The sequence below is a fragment of the Thalassophryne amazonica genome, chromosome 5, assembly GCF_902500255.1.
Source record: "Thalassophryne amazonica chromosome 5, fThaAma1.1, whole genome shotgun sequence".
NCBI classification, from domain to species: domain Eukaryota; kingdom Metazoa; phylum Chordata; class Actinopteri; order Batrachoidiformes; family Batrachoididae; genus Thalassophryne; species Thalassophryne amazonica.
Window position 1 is genome coordinate 122460719 of NC_047107.1, and position 25537 is coordinate 122486255.

General features: G+C 38.9%; 1 protein-coding gene across 1 annotated transcript in view; it reads right to left on the reverse strand.

Moving 5' to 3' along the window:
- Positions 1-14662: 14662 nt before the first annotated feature.
- The window catches only part of cds2 (CDP-diacylglycerol synthase (phosphatidate cytidylyltransferase) 2), a 46097-nt gene continuing 35222 nt past the window's right edge, over positions 14663-25537 (reverse strand). Inside the window, exons 12-13 of the mRNA XM_034171232.1 lie at positions 15990-16093; positions 14663-15113 (exon numbers count right to left, since the gene is read on the reverse strand). Coding sequence (XP_034027123.1) covers positions 14978-15113; positions 15990-16093 — 240 coding nt within the window. The 3' untranslated portion in view covers positions 14663-14977. The remainder of the gene's footprint in view (positions 15114-15989; positions 16094-25537) is intronic.

Here is a 25537-nt window from a genome sequence, read left to right on the forward strand (position 1 = left end):
TATGATTTCAAAGGGAACAGAGGTGCACCGTGAGTGTGTGTGCATGTATGTGTATGTGTGTGTGTGTGTGTGTGTGTGTGTGTGTGTGTGTGTGTGTGTGTGTGCGTCCCTTAAACTCTGCCTCCTTGTGGAGGGGACTGGAATGTGCAAAAAAGGAAGAAACCTTTCGGCTGCATCTGCAACATGACTGATAGTCTACAGAAGCTTCAGCGCCCCCTTGTGGGCGTCTATAGCATAGACAGGACAAAGCAGCAGGACAGAAACGTCACATATAAAAACAAGTATGGGATTAGATTTGTGCCAAGTTATAGAACTTATCGAGCAAACAGCTGAATCCACTCATCTGATTTGTTTTATTACAGATGTGAGATCTTTTCAACGCACCACTGCGCAGCAAAAAAAAAAAAAGATCCTCATAAAACAGATCTGAAAAAGGAAACCAAGCCAAAAAAAAATGTTTTACTGCATTCAATTGAGGATAAATACAATTGGATGAAAACATTATCTTTATTCATTATGACAACAAATTGTGAGGCTACATGTCAAAATAAAAAAAGGCATTAAGCTGCAAATTCATTGCAATTTAACCACCTCACACTATTGTATCAATCTATGTAAAGACAGATACAAAAAGAAAGGGCAAAAAGTACACAAAACTGGCAGCAAAATTATTTTAACTGCCGCAGTTCTTCAAGCTAATGTTCCTATTAATATGTAAGCTTATTTAGCAAATCACTAATGCACAGAAGAACCATACTCATTAAAGACAGACAGCAATTTAGAGTAAATAGTTTAACCAGAAAAAAATTTAAATAAAATGTTAGATTGTAGTTAGTAACCTTACGTTCCTCCGTGAGATGAAGAACTGAAAAACCAGCAACATAAACAAAAGAACTGAATGTGAAGAAAAAATTTTGGCCTACAGAAATAAAACAAAGGGCCCTGTCCCACTGGCGTTTAGAAGGATTTGCGTATGGATTGCACACAAAATTGGCTCATATTCACCAAACATCCGCAATATCCATGTAACATGCCTGTATGAGTCGGCCGTCATCTGAACACGCCCGTGATCATCCACAGAGGCACGAATGTCCGCAGCCAGGATTTTTGAGCTGTTCAAAAATCTGGATGTGGATGACATCCACCTTACATACACCATATATACTCAATTCATACATAATACATACTCACTTTATGCGCTGTATATCTGCCTTTAACCGCTGATATCCGCAACTGACGGGGATTTGCGGCTCGGCAGCGGACCGGGACAGTGTGTAAAACATATATATCGTGCCCATCATGTCCACATCACAAACTAAAACATGTTGTAGCGAATGCATACAAACTGGCCACGAATAAAGCGTTTTTTTTGCAGCTGATTTGCGGACAATCTGTGAATGCATAACAAACACGTCACGTAAACCCAAAGTACTATATGTGGCAGAAAGCGACATACCTGTCAGTCAGTGCCGGTCCGGCTGTGTAAATCCACAGAGACGTAGCTGCTGCAATCCAGGACTTTTATTTAACATCAACAAAAGGAAGAGTTGCTGTTTACCCACAACTCACTCAAAAACAAACAAAAAAAAAAGTCTCACACCCAAGTGGCTTCCCCCCTCCCGCTCCCCAAACTCATGAACACTTGACCCTCGCATGACAACATGAACATTAACTCTGTGATCAACTTGTCTAAGTCCAGCACTTGCTCCACAGGCTGTATTGTTGGTGTGAATAGTGATGCCGACGGCCCGAGTGAGCTTCTTTTATGACCACAATGCACATGTGCACGCACAACACATGCGTTATGCATTCATAATACAGCCGTAATACTGCCATTTCCTCACTACATACGTTATATAACCGTGATTGTTCATCATATATTCGCTATATATTATTAATATATCCGTAATTCATACTGGGACATTTGTCATTTTTGGCCATTTTTGTTGCAGACAACAACGAACGCCCGCAATTTGTATACTCAATTCATGCGCAATTAATCCTCTCCCCAGTGGGACAGGACCCTAAGAAAAATATCAACACTAAAGATTAAAGTTGTACGGTGACTGAAATTTAACAAAACTGACAAAATTTACTTTCTACTGAAATTCAAGCATTATAATGGTGGTTTATTTTTGTAATGTTGCAAAATTTCAGCTCATTTTAATGAGCTTCCAATGCCGTCGTGCATGCGGACTGCAGGAGGAAGCCAGTGTGCGTGTGCCTTAGGTGTTGAGATTACCCGCTTTTACAAAATACATGACAAACATACAGTAGGGTTCAGAATAACAGTAGTGCTATGTGACTATAAAGATCAATACAGGTTTTGAGTGTATTTCTTATTGTTACATGGGAAACAAGGTACCAGTAGATTCAGTAGATTCTCACAAATCCAACAAGACCAAGCATTCATGATATGCACACTCTTAAGGCTATGAAATTGGACTATTAGTAACAAAAAAAAAGTACAAAAGTGGATGGATGGATGGATAGATGGATAGATAAGAACTTTATTAATCCCAAAGGAAATTGCATTTGGCCTGCTGCTCACAAAACATCAATCATACAACAAATAAATAACTAAAATAGATGACAAAAATACAATAACATTACATTAAAAACAGTCAGTCAGTTGTAAAACTGACAGACTATAAAGTTATACAAACAAAAAGACAAGACTCTCTTGGTAGATCAGAGTGTTGTGCAATCTAATGGCACAAGGCACAAAGGACTTCCTTAGTCTGTCTGTGGTGCAGCGCTGGGACAGCAGTCTGCCGCTGAACACACTAATGCACAGAAGAACCATACGCATTAAACACAGACAGCAATTTAGAGTAAATAGTTCACAATATGTTCACAATAATAGTAGCATCTGCTGTTGACGCTACAAACTCAAAACTTTTATGTTCAAACTGCTTTTTTAGCAATCCTGTGAACCACTAAACTAGTATTTAGTTGTATAACCACAGTTTTTCCTGATTTCTTCACATCTGCGAGGCATTAATTTTGTTGGTTTAGAACCAAGATTTTGCTGGTTTACTAGTGTGCTTGGGGTCATTGTCTTGTTCAAACACCAATTTCAAGGGCATGTCCTCTTCAGCATAAAGCAACATGACCTCTTCAAGTATTCTGACATATCCAAACTGATCCATGATACCTGGTATGCCATATATAGGCCCAACACCATCGTAGGAGAAACATGCCCATATCATGATGCTTGCACCACCATGCTTCACTGTCTTCACTGTGAACTGTGGCTTGAATTCAGAGTTGGGGGTCGTCTCACAAACTGTCTGCGGCCCTTGGACCCAAAAAGAAAAATTTTACTCTCATCAGTCCACAAAATATTCCTCCATTTCTCTTTAGGCCAGTTGATGTGTTCTTTGGCAAATTGTAACCTCTTCTGCAATGTCTTTTATTTAACAGAGGGACTTTGCGGGGGATTCTTGCAAATAAATTAGCTTCACACAGGCGTCTTCTAACTGTCACAGCACTTACAGGTAACTCCAGACTGTCTTTGATCATCCTGGAGCTGATCAATGGGTGAGCCTTTGCCATTCTGGTTATTCTTCTATCCATTTTGATGGTTGTTTTCCCATTTTCTTCCACGCGTCTCTGTTTTTTTTTTTTTGTCCATGTTAAAACATTGGAGATCATTGTAGATGAACAGCCTATAATTTTTTGCACCTGCGTATAAGTTTTCCCCTCTCCAATCAACTTTTTAATCAAACTACACTGTTCTTCTGATCATTGTCTTGAACGTCCCATTTTCCTCAGGCTTTCAAAGAGAAAAGCATGTTCAACAGGTGCTGGCTTCATCCTTAAATAGGGGACACCTGATTCACACCTGTTTGTTCCATAAAATTGACGAACTCACTGACTGAATGACACACTACTATTATTGTGAACACCCCCTTTTCTACTTTTTTTTTTTTTTTTTACTAATAGCCCATTTTCATAGCCTTAAGAGTGTGCATATCATGAATGCTTGGTTTTGTTGGATTTGTGAGAATCTACTGAATCTACTGGTACCTTGTTTCCCATGTAACAATAAGAAATATACTCAAAACCTGGATTAATCTTTTTAGTCACACTACTATTATTCTGAACACTACTGTATTAGATTTATACAGAAATAAACTGTTTTGAAGTGTTTTCTGTCATCTTGGTTTACCTTATTAGAGCAAGCAGCCAACTGATGTCATGCTGCCTTTCATTTCTCCAATTAACTGTCGCTATTTACTTCCCAGCATCCTTGCGCAACTTGGAAGAATCCCCCACCTGATCTATGATGTCACTACCAAATAGTGTTGGGTATCGAGAACTGGTTCTTTTTGAGAATCGTTAAGAAATGATTTGATCCACCGACATCAATAGCCTTTTTGCTTAATCATTCCCTTATCGGTCCTTCAGAGCGGCCGTTGTTTTTGAGGCTGTTTGTCAGGAAAATGATCATTTCTCTACGTTGATTACAGTCCCTGCAGCGAGTCTAATCAACCGCTTCTGTAACAGCTCCGCCTTGAAGCTTGAACCAACGGAGCAGTGCTCCCACCCGCTGCTTCGTCAGTTCCTCTGTCAAAGCCATTTAAAGACGTCAATCATGAGTCACTTTTGTGTGGATTAATTTCAGTAACTGGGACTCTTGTCTTGCAGTCAAGAAATGAGAATCGTCCTCCGTTCTGTTTGCAGAGCTCCAAACTGCACCGCTCTCTGCCAAGTCAAGTTAAAGTCCGGTCGGAATTAATAACTCCAAAGCGAATCACGTTTAAATCAAATTACACCTCTTTCCAAACATTGTAACACAAACAATAAACTACAATCGACCAAAACGTTTTTTTTTCCCCTCCCAAATTGAGACGTCCTGCATTCTTTATGAATTACACTGATGCTGACCTAAAGTGCAGCCGGCTGAACTCAGCTCAGAGGTTATGTATGGAGTTAAATTTGTGCCATTAATGTCTGAAAGGAAATTCTTTTGACAAAAACGACAGATTGTTTATTTCTATTCATGTCCAGAGATCAAGGATCCAGTGACCAATTTCATATTTATTAACTTTAAGACTCAATAAAATGTTGTTGACATAGAAAACTTGTAAAGTCTACTTTTAGTACACAGAAAATTCACGAGGTATTAATACAGGAATCGATAAGGAATCAGATCGATAATCGGAATCGATAGATAAAATCTTATCAATACCCATTCCTACTAAGAAATATAGGTCATGGCATCTGATTGCTTGAATTTCTCCAGTTCAGGGGATGAAATTCTTATTGTTTGCAGATGGCATGAATTTTGAACATACTGGTAACATTCTATTATTTAAATGCGAAGGAATAAAATTATAGTTGTACCAAATAAAATGATTTTTATGACTTAAATCTTAAAAAAACAAACAAAGGGTGTACAGCTTTAAAGGTGCTAATGTATTACACAACCAAGGCAGAAGTCACTATGTTGTTGCGTATTTAGTCTTGATAAATGGTTCTGTATATTTTTATGCATCTCCACCCTCAACTGCACACACAGTTGGTGCATTTACAGCCTCTGATACATACAACACAAAAAGACAGTAGTTATTTCTTGTAAATAAACAATAAATACACACAAGTTGCGTGTAGAAGGTAAACCGTCTATATTACAATGAAGTCCTGACAACTGCAGGGTTACCGCCCACTTCAGGAACTGGAAAAACAACACAAACCTAACTTTAAAAGAAAATAGGGTGTGTTCAGATTAAACTGTCAGCAAAAGTAAAACAAATTTCTAATGGTAATATTACTGTGACTACATTGGAATAACTGCTGCACTATTTTTCTTACACATGCGACAGCTGTTAGAAGTGTATAATTCCACACAGTCACAAAAAAAGAAACCTGAATCATGCAAGTACGATAACAAATGAACTGCATTTATATAGCACTTTTCCATCTGCATCAGACGCTCAAAGCGCTTTACAATAATGCCTCACATTCACCCAGATGTCAGGGTGCTGCCATACAAGGCGCTCACTACACACCAGGACCTTGCCCAAGGGCCCTTAGTGACTTTCTGGTCAGGCTGGGATTTGAACCAAGGATCCTCTGGTCTGAAGCCCAACACTTTAACCACTAGCCCATCACCTCCCGCACACTTTTGCTGTAACACTTTTTTTTTGCTCTGATGGCCTCCATACAAAACACACAGTTTTGACATAAATCTAATCCCATAGTAAAATCTAACTCCACAGATCCAGACTGATCCAGCTGTGAAGTTGCTTCCTGTGTTATGTTTCTCTACTCAAAGGAAGGCGATAGAATATGCTACGCCTAACGTGCACTGTGACCGACAGCACGCATGATAACACACAACAGCAACCAGGGGGGAAAAAAATAAAACACACGCACAACTGCACTAAAAGTCACAGCAAGAACGTAATATTTTTCTGCCTGTACAGAACACCCCCGTATATGTCATCAATAACATTGGATAATCTGACAAGTAGCCTAAAACAAAAATACTCAAAACCAACAAAAATATTAAAACATCTTAAATGCACAATATAGAATATCTCTGACTTAATGACTACAATAATTTAAGAGTAAGAAAGTTTGGACTTTATGACACGTGAAAAGGACGGACAGCAGAATAATCTGGTTTGTTTCACACATTTTCAAAATAAAATTTCACCTTAAAAAATATCCAAGCATCTAATATTTCAGGGAAAAGGAAATCCCAGACTGCTGAAATATGAGTCCGTATTTTATGCAGGAGTTTCAAAATGATTAGTAGATTAATACTGCAGGTCATTACAAAGCGATGACATCATGAACCTACACGTAAACACCCACAAAGCCCCTACGTTGACATTTGTAACCTATATTTGCTTACATTTATGTCAATCTGGATAAAGTTAATTCAGCCTTTCTCAGAATTTAAGAAAAATCTCTGACATGCAAACATAACGCACAGACACTGATTGATTGATCAATGATGATGAGCAAATACAAATATGTCACCAAGGATGGATGGAAACATGAAACATCTGAACCAAGCCAGCAGTTAAAGCCAAATTTATCCACATTTGTACAAGCAATCTTGAGTTTCTGCAATTTTAATCAACACCAGCTTCACTATGGTTTCTAAACCTTTTCCATCTAATCCATGTTTGGAACATCAGAAACAGGAAAGGAAAGAAATAAAAAGTGAAATAATAATAATAATAAAAAAAACCTTTCCATCTCAGATAAAGTAATTAATATTTAATTGGTTATTATTAGATAATTCTACAATAATGGAATTTTTTAATTTAAGTTTTAAATTTTTGGTGTTATTGTAGTTCCGTTACCGTAGAATTGCCCTAATATTACTAGGCAGAGCAAGAAATGAAAAATGCAAGTTATAATTTTTTCCAAAATGACCCTATTTAGTCAGAAATAACTCATCAATTCTCCTCAAACTGACACAGAAGCAGTAGTCCATGGGTCCACAGAACAAGTTTGGCTCAATCAAGGCCATCTAATGTTACAAAAGAACACAATGTTGACTCAGTAGACCACAACCTCTACACAAAAACATCTCCCAAGTGTGCATGACTGGGTCCAGCTCCATTAAAGGTGATCAAAGTCAGTCCAGTCCCGGTCCATCCAGCCCATGCTTATCCACAGATACTGTTGAACAAAGGGGATGAAAGTTTACAACCAGTAGGCCAGTACGTCACAGGTTACTTCCACAGCCAGTAATGGCACCCGGGGTGTGATCAAGCCTGGTCTGTGTAACAGTCATCCTTCTCCGATCCCAGAGCCACCTGCTCCCAATTCAGGATTAAATTAAGGATTATACAGGTATCAAAAATTTAAAAATGCTTCTGTTGTGTTGAGAAGTACTGCACTTACTGAGTAAAAACTGCAAAAATAGAAGTTTGTTCAGGCATGAAAATGAGTTTCTCCAGTGCTGGTTACATTTTTTCCTAGAGCTGGCTGCCCGTCTAAACTGAGCAATCAGGGGAGAAGGGCCATAGTCAGGGAGGTGACCAAGAACCTGATGGTCACTCTGTCAGAGCTCCAGCACTCCTCTGTGGCAAGAGGAGAAACTTCCAGAAGGACATCCATCTCTGCAGCAATCCACCAATCAGGCCTGTGTGGTAGAGAGGCCAGATGGAAGCCACCCCTTAGTAAAAAGCACGTGGCAGCCCACCTGGAGTTTGACAAAAAGCACATGGAGGACTCTCAGACCAAGAGAAACAAAATTCTCTGGTCTGATGAGACAAAGAAAGAACTCTCTGATGTCATGTATGGAGGAAACCAGGCACCATCCCTACAGTGGTGGCAGCATCATGCTGTGGGGATGTTTTTCAGCAGTAGGAACTGGGAGACTAGTCAGGATTGAGGGAAAGATGAATGCAGCAATGTAGAGACATCCTGGATGAAAACCTGCTCCAGAGCGCTCTTGACCTCAGACTGGGGCGACGGTTCATCTTTCAGCAGGACAATGACCCTAAGCACACAGCCAAGATATCAAAGGAGTGTCTTCAGGACAACTTTGTGAATGTCCTTGAGTGGTCCAGCCAGAGCCCAGACTTGAATCAGATTGAACATCTCTGGAGAGATCTGAAAATGTCTGCGCACTGACGCTCCCCATCCAACCTGATGGAGTTTGAGAGGTGCTGCAAAGCGGAATGGACAAAACTGCCCAAAGATAGGTGCACCAAGCCTGTGGCATCATATTCAAGAAGACCTGAAGCTGTAATTGCTGCCAAAGGTGCATCAACAAAGTATTGAGCAAAGGGTGTGAATACTTACGTACACATGTTTTCTTAGCTTTTTTATTTTTAATAAATTTGCAAAAAAAAAAAAAAAAAAAAGTCACCATTATGGAGTGTTCTGAGTAGAATTTTGAGGGGGGAAAAAATACATTTACTCCATTGTGGAATAAGGCTGTAGCATAAAAAATGTGGGAAAAAAGTGAAGTGTAAATACTTTCTGTATGCACTGTATTTACTTAATCTAGTTAAGCCAACCGGTTCTACAGAACCCGGCTGTTTAAACAGGAAAAGCAAACTGTTATAACCAGACTAAGTAAATACAACATTTCATTTATGTATTTATTAGTTTTAAGAGTCAATGGGCATTTTCTCTTTGTTTTGGCTCCACCAATAATTTCTTGTGAAAACTAAAACAACTTTAATTTTCTGATCCCCGAAAAAACTGAACCTGTTCTCTATTATTATTTTTGCAGTTTTTACTCCATAATTCAATAACTCCAGGCTGCAGATGCACATAAAGAAGTAAAACTTGAATGAACATTAAAATTACTCTCATTTGTCAAACCTATTAGGTTTTCTTAAGTATATTTTATAGTATGGCCGAAACCTAAAATAAAAATCTACTTTGACAGAAACTGAGTTCCAGTGCAGTTTTTAGTTTTAACTTTTTCTTTTCTTTAAGTTAGACCAAGCTTAACTTTTTTTTTCAGCGAAGGACAGAATATACTATTTTTTTAATCTATAATGAGGTGTACTTTTCAACATTTTTAGAGCATTTTTAAATTTTGATTGGTGTGTAATCACCTTTTTTTTTTTTTTGTAGATTGTGGTGCCCTGAGACTGGAATGTACCACCCCCCAACATTTTAGGTCGGGGATCACTAACCCAGCTCCTGGTTAGAAAATGCTGGTGTTTGACTGGCTCTTGATTGGTTGATCACACCCAACTTAATTAGCAGTGGGTGGAGCAGAAAAAAGACAGAAACCAATCGGGGCAGGTGACCTCCAGGTTAAAGGATGGTGACCGCCACCTTAGTGAAAAATCTGCTTGGCTCATGGACTACATAGAAAGAAGGAGAGGATTCCATAGAGCAGCACTCATTAGATACCATAAGAGTTCAGTCATCTGCAAATAACCTTGGTCTCTCACACACACACACACACACACACACACACACACACACACACACACACACACACACACACACACACACACACACACACACACACACACACACACACCACACACACACACACACCACACACACACACACACACACACACACACACACACACACACACACAGCGCTTACAGTTTGGGAAAGCAGTGGTAAAGAAAGAAATCAGTAACTCTCACATTCACATCTGATCACGACAATTTAATAGTTATAACACAATTAATCCAATTAAGCTTCATAAAAAAATTCATCAGTTTCTGAAACGACCTCCTTTGGCAGAGAGAAAAATGATAAAACTATATTCAACCAAAAACAGGACAGACAGCAAATGAGATATCATCCCAAACCGTTAAATAACACAAGACATCAGAAATGGAACAACGGCGGAAGTGTACCAACATTTGTATTTTACTATTAAACTTATTGATAAAATATAAATCTGCAATGGCATAAATATTCTAAACATTAACACTGAACGTCAAACTGCTGCACTTTAGCATCGCATATGGTTACCGTTTGCACATGAGCGTCAGCGGCACCCTCCGACTGACGTTACAGTCTCCCAATGCGTCTGTGGCGCTAAAACAGAATCCGCCACCTTCAAGCTTGAAACCAAGATCATTAAGGAGTCAGGTTCGAGCGCTCTGTGGAATTTTGTGGAGACACATTTTTGGAAAGTGCATACCAAAAGGAATCGTCCATTTTTCGCAGAAGCTACCATGCGGCCATCTTGCATTTGTAAAAATGCAACTTAAAGTTGGTGTTTTTCCCCTAATATCGCTGCTTCTAGAGGAACTAGGGTCTTGATTCAAGAGTGTAAATAAACATAAATGTAACTTTGTCCGTTCACCCATTTTAAGCCACCATTTTTAGAAAATCCAAGATGGCTGCCACGTTGGCTTCCAGGAAAATGGAATCATCCATTTTCTGATTGGCTATTGTCTGCACTTTTTCCACAAAAACTGCAATGACATTACACAACAAACTTGACTAAAGAATCCATTAAAACAAAAACGACAACCTGACAGTCTTTAAACTGCACATTTCCTGTTTTTTCCAGATAACAGGAGATCTATTACTAACCTGCAAAAACCAATCAAACTGCTGCTTTCCACCACACCAATCCTCAGCGAACCCCCCCCAGCCCTGCCCACAGGTGGCGCTCCCACCAGCAAAGGCTTTGAAATGATGGCAGTGACCGCAACAAAAAGAACAAACATGCACAAAATAAATGGCAACAAAACAAAATTAATTTTGAATAAAATTATTAAAACATAACCATCTGTGTATAAATAATAAAACAGCACAACAAAGAAACTGAAATGTAAGAGGATACAGGGTGCAGCCGGGTAAGGATACAGTGTCAACAGTGCACTCAAAATAAAAAATGTGAACACACAACAGTAGGTTCGAACTGAAAATGAAGCACAGAATTCAAAATATAGCTTCAGAAATCAAAGCAAATGAACCAGTTTTATATTGTCGGAATATTTAATGAAATGTATAAAGTTCTGGAACAACAACAAAGAAAACCTTTCATATGTTGACATGCGATAAATGTCGACATAAATCTTGTGTGTGGCTCAACTTAAGGATCCAAGTGAGGAAAGCCACCAAGGCACCCAAGCTATTGTGAAGGAGTTAAAGGATTCTGAGGCTGGGGTTGGAGAAACTCTGCATCATACATGGAAGGATATTCTTAAAAGCACTACATTAAATTTCAGCTACTTTACTCTGAAGGCACATAGGAGAAGTTGAGCCTAGATTTCCTTTACCTTATTTAAAAATCTTTTTGTGCTCCACTCCAACATGAAGCTGTGACTGGTGATGCAACATTCCAAAGTTACACTGTGCAGTTTCCCCGATCACAGCCACCAAAGCCGATTAACTCCTTCAGAGTTGTTTGGGTGTCTTGGTGGCTTCCCTCACTAATCTCCTTCTAGTTCGATTCACTCAGTTTTGAGAACTGCCTCCTCTGCGGAAGATGAACCATACAGTAGCATACAGTTTGTATTTTCTTTTGACTGATGCAAGTTACGTCTGAGACATACTCAGGGACTCGGAAATGTTCACGTATTAATCTGCTGACTTGTCAAAAAGAAGCCAGCTATACGAGGGCTGTCCATAAAGTATAGGTCCTTTTCATTTTTTTCAAAAACTATATGGATTTCATTCATATGTTTTTACGTCAGACATGCTTGAACCCTCATGCGGACGGGTCCGCGCGTCGGGACGCAGCCGGCGCGGTGCGGTGGCACAGGAAAAACACCTCCCTGTTGATAACCATTTGTAAAATCCAGGCGGCTTTTGATGGCTTTCAGTGGAGTGAGTATATGAGAAATTGTTTAACAGCTGAACATGTTCCAACTTGTCCTTAAGGCTTCCAACGGAGGTGTTTTTCCTGTGGCGGAGTGTCACGGCGGCTGCGAGCCGACGCTGCAATCCGCCCGCACGTCTTTCATTAAAAAAATCTCCTTTAACAGTGGAATATCCGGATAAAATGCTGAAACCGACTTCTTCTGAAACTTCTCTGTTCTCACAGGTTTAGAAAAAATTTTGATCAAAGCGCCAGTCTCTCAGCAACTTCTCAGACAAAGGAATTCCGACGAGGGGCTGGACGACTCCTCCCACAAGGAGTGCTCACAGGCGAATGACGTCACCGACAGGCGTGGAAAAACTCATGCATGCGCACGAGGGTTCAAGCATGTCTGACGTAAAAACATATGAATGAAATCCATATAGTTTTTGAAAAAAATAAAAAGGACCTATACTTTATGGACAGCCCTCGTATATACAGTGGTCCCCGTCATTCGCAGCCCCTCTCACTAGAGGCCACCCTGCATATACGGCCACATTTCTACTGCAACAACAGTCTTTCTATTGATTTCACCCCTCAAACGCAACCAGCAGCCCACTCAAAATGATAAAAATCCCCTCAACAACGGCAATTCCACAGAAATTTCCAACTGGGTTTTCTCAAAGAACTCACGCCCAAACTCTCCCGCAAACGTAAGCTCGCGAGATTAAACCAGTAAATAAAAGAACAAAGAAAAATGGCTCCTGTTGGCAAAACTTCTGTATCTCAGAAAAGAAAAGCGTTAGAAGAAAAGGTGAATGTCACTGGTCTGAATGAGAAAGCAGAAGGTTCCTGAAAGTCGGCTGTTGATTTCAGTGTTGGTAAAACGCAGGTCAACAACATTCAAACAAATGCTGAAGACGCACTACAGGAAGAAACTCTTGCATCATGTCCTGATGGTAATGGATGAAGTTTCCAAGGTATCAGATGTTGGCAGGCAAGTTAAATATTGTATGTGCTTGACTGATTTGTGCACTGATCTTGTTTTGATTTTACATAATTTTTGTGACTTTAAAGGATACAAGTCCCATGTTGTGATGTTTTGGACTGGGACTGAGTGGAAGACATGGTTTGTCTCTGACAGTAGTCAATAAATCAGTGATGTTTTTCCCTATACTTCATACTTATAGCAATACGAGGTCTGTTAGAAAAGTATCCGACCTTTTTATTTTTTGCAAAAACCTGATGGATTTGAATCACGTGTGCTTGCATGAGCAAACCTTGAACCTTCGTGCGCATGCGTGAATTTTTTCACGCCTGTCGATTGCGTCAGTTGCTGGCAAGCAGCGTTTGTGTGACGTCGTGTGTAGTGCTCTCGGCGGATTTTCATTGCAAGGAAAATGGCAGAACGACTGGAGCAGTGCTGCATCAAATTTTGGGTAAAAAATGGACATCATTTTTTGGAGTCCAGCATGTCCTGTGAGACTTCAACATGGTGGTGCTTTTGCTCCACCGTTAGCAGCTTCGGCACGAATTTCACTGCAACTCTTTTCATCGCCAAATCTTCCGTCACAGTGGAATGTGCCGAAAAAGTACTGATGTCCACCTCTTCCGCAATTTCTCGGATAGTCACACGACAGTCCCACATCACCACAGCGTTCACTTTGGAAATGATCTGGTCATTTCAGCATGTTGATGGCCGACCAGAGAGCGGCTCGCTCTCCACCGTTGTGCGGACGTCTTTAAACCGGTTGTACCGCTCCTTAATCTGTGTGATGCCCATAGGATCGTCACCGAAAGCCGTCTGAATAATCCGAATGGTTTCCACCTGGCTGTCGCCCAGTTTCTGGCAAAAGTTGATGCAGAAGCGCTGCTCCAGTCGTTCTGCCATTTTCCTTGCAATGAAAATCCGTCGAGAGCACTACACATGTCCTCACACAAATGCTGCTTGCCAGCAAATGACGCAATCGACAGGCATGAAAAAATTCATGCATGTGCACGAAGGTTCAAGGTTGGCTCATGCAAGCACACGTGATTCAAATCCATCAGGTTTTTGCAAAAAATAAAAAGGTCGGATACTTTTCTAACAGACTTCGTATGTTTTGTGCACATGCTGGATTTGGTCCCCCCTCAACAAAGGCTGTCCCTCTGATGTGGCCACTTTTAGTCTGCAGCTCTGGCAGCCAGGAGGACCACCATATACATTTAAAAAAAAAAAGAAAAATCACTAAATTCAGCAGAGTGTCCCAATAACCGTCACCATTCAATGTCACTATATGAAAACATTTTGTTTTCTTGTTGTTCAAGAATTCTGGCAAATTCATCAAATATTCCTAAAAAAAAAACTGATTAACTCATATTATTAGTTAACTCAGATGGGAACGATTGATCTGCTGTGGTGACCCCTAATGGGAGCAGCCAAAAAAGATGATTAACTCGGATTTATTTCTTAATGCATTTCTAATTCTGTGCTTCAAACTCAGGTGTGCTGATAATTAACAGTGTGACTGGATACAAACCAGCTTGAAGGGAAAAAATGTTTATAATAATAATTCACTGAACATGAAAACAACGCCTGTGCACGTTTGAAAGTAAATGTGCACAAGCCTCACACCCACACCATGAAATGAAATGACCTACAGTTGTCATTCCCCCCCCACCCTTTTGGGGATGTTCTGGCTCTCACAAAATGCAGTGAGTCTCCGGGAGCTGCCACTCAGGTGCTACCTGCCTGTCGCCCCCTGATGGCAAGGGGGTGTGTGGCTAGGCGGCGGCCTCCTCAAGCAGCGGCAGTAGACCCTTCTCTGTCAGGTGAGTCTTCAACGAGTTGAAGATGAAAAGCTGCTGATCAGCACGAAGGGCGAGGAGCTGCTGGATCACCTTGCTGGGGTTCGGACCCCTGAGAGAAGACGGAGAGACAATCAGATGCAGAGATGTGTTGATTCAAATTAACAACAGCTGGTTCTACACGCCGTTACCTCCACCAGGGAGCTCAGCTGGTTAGAACGTTTCAGAAATGTATAAGGAAACTTGTTGACAATGTTGGTGTAAGGTGTAGGGTTTTTTTTTTTTAATGATTCATGAGTTAATTATCACCTTCTGGAAAAAGTTGTTCTGTCTGATCAGAGGAACGAAAGAAAAACTAGAGACATTCATCACGAAATTCCCCACACGCAGTACTATTTTCCATGTAAAGTGCAGTAATATGTACGTGTGGGGTAGGTATTTGGTTGAACCCTCATGTGTTTGATGTAAACTGGGATACACAGTAGAAAAATTGGTGACTGACATTATATTTATTTAGAGGATGTGACCAACAGTGACCATAAAAAGTCAGTAGCCTTCGAACAAATGCAACTATTGGTAATTTTTTAAAAGTAGGTCAAGGTCACTGGCCTTCGAACCCATGTGAAGTACTCCTCCAAAGCATGTACCCACCAAATATGAAGTTTCTGTGAGCAATAGGTGCCGAGCAATGTTGCGGTGAAGGATTTGACAGTTGTGACTACTGGTGACCTTGAAAAGTAGGTCAAGGTCACCAGCCTTCAAACCCATGCGAAGTACTCCTCCAAGGCATGTACCCACCAAATATGAAGTTTTTGCGAGCAATAGGTGCCGAGCTATGTTGTGGCGAATGAATTGCGGCTGGACAGACAGGACGGACGGACGGACGGACACACGAACAGACGGACAACCCGGATGCTATATGCCCCGCCTTAAAAGATACAAAATAAATATCAATAATAAGATGATTTAGGTGTGAGTGGTTGTTTACCTGATGAAACTTGCAATGTAGACGTTGACAAATGTGGCCATAAGATACTGGCAGTCAAATCTATCCATGATGCCTCCGTGACCCGGAATGGTGTTGGCAAAATCCTGGAAGAGAGAAAAAGGATGGTGTGTAGTGATCGCACTGTCTGTGCACGTACAACCCCAATTCCATTGAAGTTGGCACGTTGTGTGAAATGTAAATAAAAACAGAATACAATGATTTGCAAATCCTCTTCAACCTATATTCAATTGAATACACCACAAAGACAAGATATTTAATGTGCAAACTGATAAACTTTATTGTTTTTGTGCAAATATTTGCTCATTTTGAAATGGATGCCTGCGACACATTTCAAAAAAGCTGGGACAGTGGCAACAAAAGACTGAAATGACCTGGTAATGAGTCATTCACGTCATCAAGGGAGCCATCAGAAAGGCATCCATCCCATCATTAGAGGGACAGCTGTCCTGCCATTGGGTGTGCTAACTACAGCACAATAGTTGCTAATTAGAGCTATTGTTTAGTCACTAGCCTATAGCAGTCTGCCTCTCAGTAGGAGGGGTCTGGTTAGGTTTAAAACTCCAGCTTTTGTTGGCTTCTGTTTTATTCTTCTCTACAAGAGTCAGACAGAAGTCAGACTTCCAGAGCAAGAATTTTAGCTGAGGAAGCTTCTGTGATTTGAAGCGAAACGTCCTCGCGTCAAGCAACCCAGTCCAGTCGAAGATTCAAGCTTCTCCACTATGGAAACCACCTGGACAACTGAGAGCCTACACAGAAACTTTCAGTTTGGGGAAAAAACTTCATCCACACTACGTCGTTTAAAAAAAAAAATCCATCCACATCGAACCGTATAAATGTGTTGTAATTAGTCTGCCAAACCTTTGGGTGGCGGTACTGATTAAAATTCTATCCAATCAGGAGCCTTATTCTCTTGTCGTCACTTCCACAAAAACTAAAAACATGGCGCCAACCTCGTTCGTGTGGACCGATAAGGAGTCGGAATTACTTCTAACCATAGTTTTAGAATACAAAGTTAACAAATATATGCACACAAAAAGCGCCTGGACAATGGACAATACCAACACTTTGAGAGCAGCCATGTACCCAGACGTTTAATACTGCCATGAACACTCCTGGCCAGTAGATGGCAGTAGCGGCCTTGAAAAAAATGTCAAACAAAATTCCAGATAATCCGTGTCTGCTACATTTAAGATGCGTGGAATTTAACAAACGCAAATACACTAACGTCTATAAACCCAGAGAATATATTCACGAGAGTTTTAGGCACTAGAGTTTAATGCTGTTATCTGTGGACCCTGAACAGAGTGTCTGAAATGCATTTGTCCTGTCGTGAACATCTGAGATTACCTTATGCTACCCATAATGCATTGCTGCCTGGCACAGCATGTGCTCACAAAACCTTAAAAATTAGCACATTACTTTAAAACGAAAACATATATCTGATATTTTCACTTTATAAACTTCAGACATGACAATAATTTTAAATAACTTGTCTAAAAGGAGTGGTTAAAATTTGAACCATAAGTTAAACATGTATGCCTCTGGATGACTTGGTGACATTGCGATTATATTAGTATGGTGTTAAAAGAAATGACTTTTTTTTTGGTCACCAGTTCTCCTTTGCTTACAGACGATAGAGTGGTTTCTGACTGCAGAGGATAGAACAACATGCCTATGAGGAAACTTTTAACAGGTAGGTCTCAACAGCTTTAACAGTTTTAAAAATGTTTTTCACTGTTCAACTTAGTTTAGTACGTTATCGGACGGTAATTCATCGGAAGATAATTAGTCCGATGATGGTTTTTAAATTTATCTAAAAAGATAATCCGATAATGAAAACATTATCTTCGATAATTATCTGTTATCAGATTATCGGAAGTGTGCCCACCACTGTAGAGGAGATAAAGATCTCAATAAACCAGATATTAAAAGACATGTCTAATTTAGACAAGCTGACGGTGGAGATTAAAGAACTCCAAAAACTGGTTAAAGAGAAGGACAAGATCATTAAGAAACTTGAACAACGTGTAGATGAACTTGAACAATTCACTAGAAAAGATGATGTTATAATATCTGGACTAGAAACAAGGCATCGGACATATGCAAGGGTGGTGGATTCTGGTGGAACCAGTGGGGAGAATGCACCACCTGAAGAACGACAATCATTGGAACAGCAAGTTACAAACTTTTATATCAAAAAGGTGTTGACATCCATCAAGACACGATATCAGACTGTTATACTGTTCCAACTAAAGATAGAAAAATAAACTGTCTAACATTGTTATACGATTTACAAGCAGAAAATATAAAAATGAATTATTAAGACAGGCAAAGAATTTGAAAGGAACAAGTGTCTACATAAATGAGCATCTAACAAAAAAAAAAATGCAGATATTGCTAGGGAAGCAAGACTATTAAAAAAACAGAAGCACATTGTTGCTACATGGGTCTGGAATTGTAGGGTGTGGATTAGAGTAAAAGAAGGAACAAACGGTATACAAATCAAAAACATGGATGACCTTATAAAATACAGACCTGAATAGACAATCAAATATGACGTCTGTTGGTAATTGGACCAACAAAAAAAATCTGATCAAACATGGAAACAGATGATAAAATATGACATAGACACTAATATTGATGAAAGTATGTTTGACTTAAAAACGACTGGTTGTGAGTATTATACGGTAGAACAGCTAAATAGTGAAAAAATTGCAGAAGATACCCTGTCACTCATATATATAAACAGTCGAAGCTTGTATTGTAAAATGTCACAAATAAAAGATTATTTAAATCAGTTTAAAAATAGATTTAGTATTGTTGCAATCACTGAATCTTGGCTTAATGATGATCTCATGGCTGATGTTCAAATGGAGGGATATGAGCTGTATTTTGTGAACAGAAGCGATAAAAGGGGCAGTGGTGTTGCTCTGTACATAAAGGCAGATCTCATATGTACAATTGTAGAAGAAATAACAACTGTGGATGACGTCATAGAAATTGTAACAGTGGAACTTGTACATGAAACATCTAAGAATATTCTAATCAGTTGTGTATACAGAGCACCAGACACTTGTGTTGTGAAATTTACAGATAAAATAATAGAATTATTCAAGGATTCAAAGGATTCAAAGGAATTTTATTGTCATATGCACAGAAGAACATGTTCCCTGCACAATGAAATGTGTCTACTGCATTTAACCCATCCTAATTGCCAGTAGGAGCAGAAGTCGCCATTAGGCGCCCGGGGACCAGCTCCAGATGTACATCCCTGCCTTGGTCAACAGCAGGGCTGAGCAAACCAAGATCGACCCATAACAAACGACACACACATAACACACAACACACATAGGCCGGCCCGGTACATAAACATATATTGAAAAGCAAAACACGAGGGAAAAGGAGAAAAAAAAAAACCTCATAGCCGCTGCGTTACACAGCAGCAATGAGGAAAAAAATCCCCATCAGCACAGAAAAACAATAATCACACAGACAAAACAAGGATGCAGGATGACAACCGAGATTTGAAGGTCCAGTTTATCAGAACACTCCGGAGGCAGCCTATTTGGCGCCGTCAACGGCCTTGTCTGACAATCCTGGAGGGGGAGGGGCTCAGCCCTGAGCAGTCCACTCTCCACAGTCAACGTCAGAGGTGGAGAAGCTGAGAGGAGGGGGGATGACCAGGGAGCGAGGCTTAAGTGTTGATCTTCTTGAGGAGGTTTTTTATCACAGCGACCTTGAAGTGCAGCTGTGTTGGGGAGGCCAAATGAATAACCAGATTACCAGACGCCTGAAAGATTCCACAGTTCTGAGAACAGAGTGGCTCTCAATGCATCTGAATGTAGAATGTGGTCTTCACAGACGGTCAAAGCGGGTTTCCAGAGCTGCAATCCTACCCGAGATGTTTTCCAGCATGCGGTTAACACCCACCGACTGTGCAGCCACTGCCTTCCCAATCGAATCAATCATGTAGGGCAGCATGGAAGGCCCAATCAAAGCTGCTTCCACTTTCTTGATTTTCCGGTAAACCAGCGCCATGCCCGCTCCACACAGCAGAAAGCCGGTCACCACCAAGCCGAATATATACACATCTTCGACGTCCTCCACAGAAAGCATGTAAAGGCACATGACCTGCCATCTCCTCCACGAGTCCATCACGTAACCCATCACATGCGTCCCGGCAGGACAGGTCGGGTCCTCCGCCCCCATCAAATTAAAAACAAAACGCTTTTTATATGTGGAGACTTTAACATTAACATAGAAAGCTCCAGCTGCCAAAGAATAAGTGATTTTGTGAATTCAATGTATAGTTTGGGGTTATTCCACTTGATAACAAAACCAACCAGAATTACATCGCAAAGTGCAATGGTAATCGACAATATATTTACAAATAGAACAGATGAAATTATCAGGAATGGGATCTTGATGACAGATGTTAGCGATCATTTACCAGTTTTTTCAATATTTAAGTATAAAAATAGGTACAAGAAAAAAACTGTTATAAACTTTAAAAGAGATAAGTCAGTAAAAGCCTTAGAGGCATTAAAATATGATCTTAAAAATCAAAATTGGGAAGAAGTTTATGTCAGTGATGTTAATGTAGCATATAACTCATTTATGAAAATATTGATGAAATCATATAATAAAAACTGTAAATTAATAGAAATTAGTAAGAAAAGAGTAAATAAACCATGGCTGACAAAGGGAATAAAAATGTTTGTGCAAAGAAAAACTATTTATACAGGTGCTTTTTAAAAATGCAAACAAAGGAAACAGAACACAGATACAAAAAATATAAAAATAAACTACTGACAATAATTAGGAAACAAAAAAAAGATTATTATAGTGAACAATTAAATAAGAGTAAAGATAATATGAGGGCAACATGGGGAATTATAAAAAGTGTGATTGAAAGTGATGGAGCGAAAGCAACTTTTCCAAATTACTTTGTCAAAGAAAATAAAGAGATATATGACATAAAAGAAGTGGCAAATGGGTTTAATGATTATTTTTCAAATGTAGGATCAAGTCTGGTGGGAAATAAACCAATAGTAGAAGATACATTACATACACTTGTAAATATGGTCAATAGTATTTTCCTGGACAATGTGGAAAAAGATGAAATAAGAAATATTGTAAAAAAAACTGTGTAAGCAAAAGATCAACTGACCATGAAGATTTAGACATGATGACTGTAAAAAGTATAATAGAAACTCTTATTGAACCATTCCCTTATATTTGCAATCTGTCTCTGTCAACAGGGATTTTTCCAGATGAAATGAAAATTGCCAAGGTAGTCCCATTATATAAAAATGGAGACAAACATAATTTCTCTAATTACAGGCCAGTATCATTGTTTCCACAGTTTTCTAAAATTATGGAAAAAGTTTTTGTGACAAGGTTGGATAAATTCATTGAGAAACATCATATTTTAAATAATGCTCAGTATGGATTCAGAAAAAAACATTTGACAGCTATGGAAATTATGGAATTAATAGAGAAAATATCAACAACAATAGAAAATAAGGATTATTTTGTAAGTATTTTTATTGACTTGAAAAAGGCTTTTGATGTTACTGACCACTCAAGACTGCTTCACAAGTTACAACAATATGGAATAAGAGGTATTGCACATCAGTGGGTAAAAAGCTACTTAAACAGAAAACAGTTTGTTCAGATAAATAATACCAAATCAGAATTGTGTAATATTACTTATGGAGTACCACAAGGATCGGTACTTGGACCCAAACTGTTTATTTTGTATATCAATGATTTTGTGAATGTATCTAATGTGCTTGGTAGCATTTTATTTGCTGATGATACAACGCTGTTTTACTCTGGATCAGATATACAGGAAGTAGCACAAGTGATAAATACAGAATTGGAAAAGGTTAAACATTGGTTTGATATAAACAGACTGTCACTAAATATTAATAAGACAAATTTCATATTGTTTAATGACAGAGCAAAAAAAAAAATAACGTGTCATTATAAATAGATGGAATGGATATACAAAGGGTAAAAGAAACAAATGATTGATGAAGATCATACATGGAAGTCACACATAAATTACATAAAAGGAAAAATAGCGAAAGCCATTGCTGTTTGCATAAAGTAAAATATTCATTAAATAGTTATGGTTTATTAACATTGTACAATTCATTGATTTTCCCATATTTAACTTATTGTGTAGAAATCTGGGGATCAACATATACAACTTATATCAATCAATCATTCAATTTTATTTATATAGCGCCAAATCACAACAAACAGTTGCCCCAAGGCGCTTTATATTGTAAGGCAAGGCCATACAATAATTACGGAAAAAACCCCAACGGTCAAAACGACCCCCTGTGAGCAAGCACTTGGCGACAGTGGGAAGGAAACTTATATACTTATATACAACTTATATACAAAGGGCTTTAAGGGTGATTAGCAACAGTGGTTTTAGAGATCCATCTAATCCATTGTTCATTAAGTATAGGGTACTTAAATTTCGTGATTTGGTCGATTTGAAAATATTACAAACAATGTACCAAGCTAATAAAAATGCTTTACCAACAAACATTCAAAATATGTTTGAGAAAAGAGTAAGTAGTTATAAATTGAAAGGAATAGAAGTCTTTAGAAAAGATTTAGAACCAAAGTAAAGGAACGGAGTATTGCAGTAAAGGGTGTAAAATTATGGAACAATCTCAACAAAGAAATTAAAGAATTAAGGTTGCTTAAATTATTTAAAAAACGTATTAAACTAGATGTATTAAGTATGAAACTATGAAATAAGTCAGTGGGCTGTAAGGAAGTCAAAAGGTAATTTGTTAATAATGTTTAAAATGTTTTAAGTTTAAAAATGTAACCTGTCAGAGATGTAATCTATTAAATAATGGTCATAATTATGAAATAAGTCAGTGGTATGTGACAAGTTAAAGAAATACAATCTGTTAAATAATGTTGAATAATGACGCTGGATATTGAAAGATTGTATTGTAAAAAGGGGCAGAAAATATAAGACTTGTTCTTCTCTCTGCTCCTTTTCATTCTGGTAATTGAGATGCTTTATTTCTGCTTTTCTGAAAAGAAAAGAAAGAAAGGCAGACTGCTATTGGCTAGTGACTAAACAATTGCTTTAATTAGCACCTATTGTGGTCTAGGTAGCACCCTCCTAATGACAGGGTAGTTGTCCCTCCTAACGATGGGACTGACGCCTCTCCTGACGGGTCTCCTGATGACGTGAATGACTCATTACCATGAACAAAAGACTGAAGCTGCTTTGACCTTAGTACCCCATTGTAAACAGGGGACAAAGTGTGTCTCAGACCCCCTCCCCGGTTAAGGCTGGGTTTCAACTGTTTCACATACAATGCTTCCTTCGCCCCTCTTTCGAACCATTTCTTCTCTCTGGCTAAGATTTTAACTTCCTTGTCCTCAAACATGTGGTTAGTGTCTTTAAGGTGGAGATGAACTGCAGCAATTGTTTAGTCAATAGCCAACAGCAGTCTGCCTCTCAGTAGGAGGGGCCTGGTTAGGTTTAAAACTCCAGCCTTTGTGGCTTCTGTTTGCTCTTCTCTACAAGGGTCAAGACAGAAATCAGACTACCACAGCAAGAATTTTAGCTGAGGAAGCTTCTGCGATTTGAAGCGAAACGTCCTCACGTCTAGCAACCCAGTCCAGTCGAAGATTCAAGCTTCTCTACAATCATTAAGGCTTAAACAATCCTGCGGTGCAAAAATCTGCTGGTTCACACAACACAATCACAGTTAAACAATATTTGCGTAACTATTATGTTTTCATGTGAAAATAACTTTACAGCTAGTTACATCTGTAAAAAAAGTATTTAATGAGCATTTTGATGCGTGTGTGGAGCTCAGCAGAACAACAAAAAGAATGGAACTTTGACTGTCACAACATCTGCGCTGCAGTGCTGAGCAGAGCTGCAGACGTAATAAAATGATTATGGAGTTACAAAGTAATTTATATTTGCCATTATTTTTCTGTATTTCATCAGCATCATTTTTCATTTAATTTAATCATTAAAAATAAGTAAATAAATCTGGCCTGGCAGGGATTTTTGTTGGCCTCATTTCTCACTATGCTGGCAGTATTTCACAAACATATGGTGGCGCTCTATCACACGGGTGATGACTATGACACCAGTGTAACAGCTAGAGAAGCAACGATTAATCATCAATTAATCATTGCAGCTCTCACAGACTATTAAATTGATGGACAATCATTTAGAGTAACTTTTTTAAATGTCCAAATTCTTTGATTTCAGCTTCTTAAATGTGAGTATTTTCTGGTTTATTTTATGAGCTGCTTTACTCCTATCTGACAGTAAACTGGATATCTTTGGGACTGTGGAGAAAACAAGACATTTGAAGGCGTCATCTTGGACTCTGGATAACAGCAAGCAACATTTATCACCATTTTAGCTAATTATAGGCCAATCTCCAACCTTCCTTTTCTCTCAAAAATTCTTGAAAGGCTAGTTGTAAAACAGCTAACTGATCATCTGCAGAGGAATGGTCTATTTGAAGAGTTTCAGTCAGGTTTTAGAATTCATCATAGTACAGAAAACAGCATTAGTGAAGGTTACAAATGATCTTCTTATGGCCTCAGACAGTGGACTCATCTCTGTGCTTGTTCTGTTAGACCTCAATGCTGCTTTTGATACTGTTGATCATAAAAATTATTACAGAGATTAGAGCATGCCATAGGTATTAAAGGCACTGCACTGCGGTGGTTTGAATCATATTTATCTAATAGATTACAATTTGTTCATGTAAATGGGGAATCTTCTTCACAGACTAAGGTTAATTATGGAGTTCCACAAGGTTCTGTGCTAGGACCAATTTTATTCATTTTATACATGTTTCCCTTAGGCAGTATTATTAGACAGCATTGCTTAAATTTTCATTGTTACGCAGATGATACCCAGCTTTATCTATCCATGAAGCCAGAGGACACACACCAATTAGCTAAACTGCAGGATTGTCTTACAGACATAAAGACATGGATGACCTCTAATTTCCTGCTTTTAAACTCAGATAAAACTGAAGTTATTGTACTTGGCCCCACAAATCTTAGAAACATGGTGTCTAACCAGATCCTTACTCTGGATGGCATTACCCTGACCTCTAGTAATACTGTGAGAAATCTTGGAGTCATTTTTGATCAGGATATGTCATTCAATGTGCATATTAAACAAATATGTAGGACTGCTTTTTTGCATTTGCGCAATATCTCTAAAATTAGAAAGGTCTTGTCTCAGAGTGATGCTGAAAAACTAATTCATGCATTTATTTCCTCTAGGCTGGACTACTGTAATTCATTATTATCAGGTTGTCCTAAAGGTTCCCTGAAAAGCCTTCAGTTAATTCAAAATGCTGCAACTAGAGTACTGACGGGGACTAGAAGGAGAGAGCATATCTCACCCATATTGGCCGCTCTTCATTGGCTTCCTGTTAATTCTAGAATAGAATTTAAAATTCTTCTTCTTACTTATAAGGTTTTGAATAATCAGGTCC